The following is a 7219-nucleotide window of genomic DNA, read 5'->3' on the forward strand; positions in this document are numbered from 1 at the left end:
GTGTGTGTGTGTGTGTGTGTGTGTGTGTGTGTGTGTGTGTGTGTGTGAGAGCCAGGACATGCCGGCCAAATCTCCTGAGCAAATCCCTCTGGCTCTGTGTCTGCAAGGCCCCTGTTCGTGTGCCTCTGAGTGAGTGTGTGTGTTTGTGTGAGCCAGGACAACATGCCAGCCAAGTCCCCTTAGTAAACCCGCCTGGCTCTTTGTTGGTGCTGGCGGTTGTTTCTGTGGGATGGAGGCCTGTCTCCTTCCCTCTCCACACCCAACTCATTTCACACAGGCAGCCGAGCCACCAACACTTTCAGTCACTACCAGCCCGGGGCCTTAGTCTCTCACTGCAGGGACAAGTAACGCCCATTGGCTTGAATCAGGCTGTGTTTGCTGGCCTGGCTCTGAAGAGTAAAAGCTCCTGTACTCAGGTCCCTGAGCTGTCCTGCCCCGTGCAGCACAGAACGTCTCCCAGGCTGAGCACCAGCATCGCAGCCCGGCCCGGCGCCGGTCAGAATCCCATGAACATTTTGCAATTTTGAAAAACTTTCCCATCTTGAATTGGGACAAAAAGTCAAAAATTCCAAATTTTCCACCAACTGAAATGCTAAAATTCTAAGGTTTTTTTTACAACAAATGAGCTTAAATTTTGTAATGAAAAGTCATTTTCAACTTGGAACTTTTCATTTCGAAAGTGTCGTCACGGGACGTTTTGACAAATTGGAATCTTTTTTTTTTTTTTTTAAGAAACGTTTTGAAATGGGAACTTTGTCAAATCAGACTCTTTCCCACTAACAGTTTTGGTTTGAATGAATTGGAATTTTCCAACAAAAATTGTTTTGTTGAAAAATTGTCCACCAACTCGACTGAGCGGAAAAAGCCACAAACAGTTCACCTTTCAGGCAAAGAGGTAGTGATCCGTTCCCCAAGCTCTCCGATTTATAGGTCTGTGGGGGGTGACTGTTGGGGAATATGGACAAGATGGGAAACGCGAGCAGGGGCTCAAAACAGTGCTTCCTAGAACGGCTTGGAAATTTCCTGTCTAAACTGTTTTTGTGTCAGAAAATCGGATTTTTAACTAAACAACTGTTTTTGTGAAAAATGCCTGCTTTCCTTGGAAATTTTGTTTTGAAAAACAAAATGCGCCCAATCAAAATATTTCAGCCAAAACTTGAAATATTTCAGTTTCGATTTACTGCCGCAATGCCTCATGGGAGCTGTAGTTCAGGTGCCTAATGTCCCCACTGTCCTCCATGGGCCAGGCTCCCCGGCTGCTCTACATCTTCCACGATGCACCTTGGGATGGACTCCCATAATGCACCACCCTTCCTCCCCAAGACTGTGGTTCATCATGGGAGATGTAGTCCAATTAGAGAGCCTGGCCTATAGAAGAGAATGGAAGCATGAAGGACCAGAACTACAATGCCCGTGAGGCATTTCCAAATCAAAATATTGAGGTTTTTGGCCGAAATTTGTTGTTATTCAAATTTCTGCTGAAATACTGAAATTTTCCTTGGAAAATGTAGATGGAGACAAAAATGTTTCTGACCAAGTCTAGTTCTTCCATCTCAATCCCAGCGAGCCGCACAAGAGTACCTATCTCTGGCTGCTCACTGGCGGGAAAAAGGAAGAGGAGGAGAATAAAGAACTCGGACACCCGCCATGGGCTTCTTGGGTCTCTTACCTCAAGCGCATGAAGAGGACAAAGGCAAGGAGCAGGGCCCCTAGCGAGACGCAGTGTCCCAGGTAGTTTATGATGACGGCAATGTGGTAATGCAGTTTGCTCTTCCTCTGAGGGAGAAAAGACACAACAACGGTGGATAAGCTGGAAGTTCGTGGCTGCCGAGGGTCACTGCTTTGTAAAATGCTTCGGGACCTACTGACGAAAGAGCTCGCTATTGTTATTGTTGTCCCTGCCCTGAGGACCTTACCGTCTCTGTAGACAAGACAGACATAGGGCAGGAGGAAGGAATATAGTAACACGTGAGCAGAGTGACGGCTTGCAAACGCCATGCTAGATTCCCGCTGGGTTTTTCGTAGCGTTTTGAACCACTCTATCCTACTGATTCTCTCCATTCGGCTCTGGGGGTTTGGGTTCCCCAAGCCTCTTTTAATCCATGTGGCTGCCCTTCTTTAGATTCCAGTCAACTGCTCGACAACTTTTTTATAGTGCAGGGCCCACAGGTACCTGCAGCTGCCTCCTTCCTGGCCCGGAGGAGCCCGGGGCGGAGGAGCACAATGAATCCACAGGGGGTGCTGTTGGCCATGAAAGCCCTGTAAGGAGATGAGGCAGCCGATACCGAATGTGCACATGAGCCTGCACTCGATAACATCTCAGCCCTGCTGCGGGAGTCTCGTTTTAAAATTTCTTTGTATTAAATCTTTAAGAACGTGGCAAAAAAGGAAAATACAAGATCTTGGCACAGACCTCATGGAGCCAATCACCAGGATATCTCAAGACAAAAATTCACGGGCCTTGATTTGCATCGACAATAAGGCTCTGACAGTGTGGAAGACATCCAAGTAAGCGTAGACGGAATTCACTCCCACTTGCAGGCCCTTTTATGCAGCGCAAGCTGTCCTTGATATCAATGAAAATCAGGCCTGACATTTTTTAAAAGCTCCTTCCCTGTTTCATGTCTAACACCCTCAAGCATTAAAATGGAAAGGCTGGTCAAGCTTTTCAAAGATGTCTAGTGATTTGGGGTCTTTGAACGTGGGATGCTTCGCAGGAGACACTTGCCCAGGACCTGATTTCCAGAGTATGGGTGGATCAGCAAGTTCTGAACATCCAGCCTCTAGCTGGTGTCTCAGCTTGAGAACCCGAAGTCTGGGGCACCCCTCGTATCTCAGGCCACTTTTGAAAATCTGGGCTAGAATCTCAATGTACAGGGGAAGGATGGTCCGAAGAACGTAAGAGCTGCCATGCTGGGTCACATTATGGTCCATCCTGCCCAGTATCCTGTCTTTGACAGTGGCCAGTATCAGAGCTTCAGGGAGAGTGCATAGAACAGGGCAATTTGGAGTGATCCACCCCCTCTTCCTCTCTTGGCTTCTGGCAGTCAGAGGTTATGGGGCGCCCCGAGCATGGGGTTGCACCCTGACCATCTTCACTAATAGCCACTGATGGACCTATCCGCCATGAACTTGTCTAGCTCTTTTTTGAACCCAGAGCTTTTATAATTAAGGCCTGGGAGGGTGGGGGGCAGGAGGGTTGTCACATTTTCAGAGGCACCGAAGGCCTAGATTCTCAATAGTATTTAGGTGCCTAACTGCCATGGATCTGGGCCTACGTGACTTAGGAGCACAAATCCTGTTTTCCAAAGAGACTTAGGCACTTGGGAGCCTGAGCCCCACTGACAAAGGGGCTGGAGTCCCTTGAGGTGAGACAAGGAGCTCAGAGAGGCCTGATGCCTGGTTAGCCGCTGGCTGGATCTGACCCGGTCTGGCAGGTTGCAGAGCAGGTGGCTCATACACACACCTTTGTCTAGGGTCACTTGCATTAGGGGTTGGATTGTTTCAGATTACCCCATAGTTACCATTCGGGTTCTCCTGAAATGGCAGAGGGAAGCCTTCGGCCCTGAGCAGGGAGGGGAACTGAGCCAGCATGTCATGGGGGAGGGGGGAAATCGAAGGCTTTCCCCTCTCCGCTCTGTAGGCAGCTATGCTCCCAAAGTCTTCAAGGCTGGATGGGTCGGCAAAGGCTTGGACGTTTGAGAGCTGGGCCTCGGCTGTCCAGAGTGCTGAGCCCTCCGCAGAGTCAGCAGGACGAACTGTGGGCTGCAAGGCACCATGCATGGCTCTGCCGGTGCTGGGCCCAAGAAGGCGAAGGCAGCTAATGTCTGACACAACCACGTCGCGCCTCCAGCAGCCCCGCTTGGTGGAGAGGCCTGGGTGAAAATCCCAGAGGTCTCTGATGTAATTAGAATTGAGCAAAGGTGCCTGGAAATTTGATACATCCAATATCTCAACTGATTTCTTTTCCCTCCCACCCCTGAGGGGTGGTGGTGGGTTTCGGCCAGAGCAGTGCGGGCTCAGGAGAAGACATGCGTGCCAATTAAACTAATTCTTTGCCCCTACTGTCAGGCACTCATCCAACCTGAGAATCAGCAATTAACTTGGTGAGAAAACCCTTCCCGGCAAGTGATAGCAGAACAGAATCGTAGGACTGGAAGGGACCTCGAGAGGTCATCTAGTCCCGTCCCCTGCACTCACGGCAGGACCAAGTATTATCTAGACCATCCCTGACAGGTGTTTGTCTAACCTGCTCTTAAAAATCTCCAATGATGGAGATTCCACAACCGCCCTAGGCAATTCATTCCAGTGCTTAACTACCCTGACAGTTAGGAAGTTTTTCTTAATGTCCAACCTAATCTTCCCTTGCTGCAATTTAAGCCCATTGCTTCTTGTCCTAGCCTCAGAGGTTAACGAGAACAATTTTTCTCCCTCCTCCTTGTAACAACCTTTGATGTACTTGAAAACTGCTATCATGTCCCCTCTCAGTCTTCTCTTCTCCAGACTAAACAAACCCAATTTTTTCAACCTTCCCTCATAGGTCATGTTTTCTAGACCTTTAATCATTTTTGTTGCTCTTCTCTGGACTTTCTCCAATTTGTCCCCATCCTTCCTGAAATGTGGTGCCCAGAACTGGACACAATATTCCAGTTGAGGCCTAATCAGCGTGGAGTAGAGCAGAAGAATTACTTCTCGAGTCTTGCTTACAACACTCCTGCTAATACATCCCAGAAGGATGTTTGCTTTTTTTGCAACAGCGTTACACGGTTGACTCATCTTTAGCTTGTGATCCACTATGACCCCCAAATCCCTTTCTGCAGTACTCCCTCCTAGGCATCTTAAATACCAGGAGGCTTTATCGGCTGCAATTAATCAGTCTTTGCCCTCCCTTCCTCCCTGTTCTGAGGGGCCCATGATGAATCCATTGGGGTCCTGCAAGACCCTCCCATTTCTCATTCCCCCACATCCCCTGCTACACATGCCCCCGCCATCACCTTTCTTCAGTGGCCCATGGGCATGCAGCGAGGAGAGGAGGCTTCTGGAGCTGCTTTGCACCATGGATTCCATTTTAGGTGTGGGCCAACGAAGCAGAAGGAACGAGATGAGATCTGGGATCATTAGAGGGCGCGTTCATCTAGCAGGCGATGGCAGAGCAAGAGCCAGCGGCTGGATGCTGGAATCCATCGCGTTCAGACTGAAAATTAGAGGCACGTTCTTAACAGGGAGGGAAAGTGGCCAATGGAACAGCTGGCTCAGGGGCGTGGTGCCGTCTCCCTCATTTGGAGTCTTTACCCTGAGATTAGATGCCTCTTTCTAGCTCCACCGGATGCTAAGGGCTGGATGCAGGAAGCACGGGGTGGGTTCTCTCGCCTGTGTTGTGCAGAGGGTCAGATTAGATGATAGCAATGATCCCTTCCGGCTTTAAACCCTAGAGAAGGGATCTCCCTCCCAGCTGTCCTGGCCTCTAGCAGGGCCGCCGGGGTGGGGAGCGCAAGTGGGGCAATTTGCCCCAGGCCCCGGGCCCCGCAGCGGCCCCCACGAGAATGTCAGAGGCTCGCCCCCGCCTCCGCCTTCCCCTGGTGCCTCAGCGCGCCGCGTCCAGGAACGGCCCTGGACAGCGCTGCAGCAGCGTCGCTCCAGTGGGGCCTGAGTTCCTCCTGCTCAGAGCTGCGTGGTAAGGGGGTGGGGCTCCGAGCTCCGGGCCGAGCAGCGGGAGCTCACGCCCCGCTGGAGCCATGCCACTGCAGCGCTGTCCAGGGCCGCTCCTGGACGCGGCACGCTGAGGCTCCCGGAGAGGGGGGAGGCGGGAGTAAGCAGCATGGTAAGCCCCGCTGAGCCAGACACCCCCCTGACCCCCCCCCAGCCCTGACCCCCAGCTCCTCTGAGCCGGGCACCCCCCGACTCCATCCCCGCAGCCCTGACTCCCAGCTCCAAGCCCAGCCTCTCTGAGCCAGACACCCCCCTGTCCCCCCCCACAGCCCTGACCCCCAGCTCCGAGCCCAGCCCCTCTGAGCTGGGCACCCCCTGACCCCATCCCCCCACAGCCCTGCCCCCAGCTCTGAGCCCAGCCCCTGGGAGCCGGGCACCCCCCGATCCAGAGCCCAGCTCCCCACCCAGCCCTGGGCAACAAGAGCGCCACACCCAGGCAGCGACAGCCCATTGGCACCAACCATCACCCAGCGACAGCCCATTATGTAATTGCAAATGTATATATATACCATTAAAGCATTTAATGTTTTTAAATAATGTATTTTGTCTATTATCAAATCATTAAAAATTAATTTTTGAATGTATTTCACTGGTTATTTTTTACATTGCCAAATACATGTTACTAGAGTATTGCAACTTTTTTTTATGGAAGGGCCCCCCGAAATTGCTTTGTCCCAGGCCCCCTGAATCCTCTGGGCGGCCCTGGCCTCTAGAGGCTTATGGCATGGCTTTACATTCCTCCACAGTTGTGATGGGCCAGGAAGGGCAACACACTGTGGAGAGGCAGCCATAACTTAGAGCAGCGATCTGGGCTGCCTACTTCAGACGAGGGACGATTTTGGCCCCTGTTGCAGTCTAGCCTTGGGAGCAAAGCCGCCCTGGCTCCTTTCCACTTGGAATCTCAGCCTGTGGGTTTAGGAACGGTGCCGCTGCATGGGCAGATACAAGACGCTGATATATTTTGTTCTTTGTGACTTTCCCTCCCTCCAGTGAATTGATAGTGCTTGAGCGTGCCTAGTGCGTAAGGCAGGATTCAGAGCCGCCTGCACATCCCATTAAACCTTTGGCATCTTTGCTGAGACTCTCCACAGGGGATTCCACTCAGGCCATCTGACAGTGGCTTGTGTTGTGTTACCGAGACGTGTCCAGGAAGAATCGAACTGAGACCCAACACACTCATTCTGCGACTGGCTACCAGCTGGTAAGGACTGTCACTAGTTTACATCAGTTACCGAGAAATTAGTGCAGCCCTAAATGGTTCCTAAAATATCATGTACTTCTTGAGCCAGGAAGCAACATTATCCCCAACCCATGGCCAGATTTCTGCAGGTAGACCAGTGACATTCAGATCTCAGCAGTTCAGGAGCCAAATGAGCAATCAACATTACCCTAAAAAGCCACAGTAGTGGAATTCATTATTTCATTTACTCTCTCTCTCTCTCTCTTCCCCCATACATCCCCTCCTATCTATCTATCTATCTATCTATCTATCTATCTATCTATCTATCTA

The 7219-nt window shown here is 51.1% G+C and overlaps 1 protein-coding gene across 1 annotated transcript in view; it reads right to left on the bottom strand.

Annotated features, from left to right (window-relative positions):
* CRHR1 (corticotropin releasing hormone receptor 1) overlaps positions 1 to 7219 on the bottom strand; it is a 99723-nt gene that overhangs the window by 24937 nt on the left and 67567 nt on the right. The window contains exon 5 of the mRNA XM_026654758.2: positions 1670 to 1776. Coding sequence (XP_026510543.1) covers positions 1670 to 1776 — 107 coding nt within the window. The remainder of the gene's footprint in view (positions 1 to 1669; positions 1777 to 7219) is intronic.

This window comes from Terrapene carolina, unplaced genomic scaffold (genome assembly GCF_002925995.2).
Source record: "Terrapene carolina triunguis isolate 2854851 unplaced genomic scaffold, T_m_triunguis-2.0 Scaffold193, whole genome shotgun sequence".
Lineage (NCBI taxonomy): Eukaryota > Metazoa > Chordata > Testudines > Emydidae > Terrapene > Terrapene triunguis.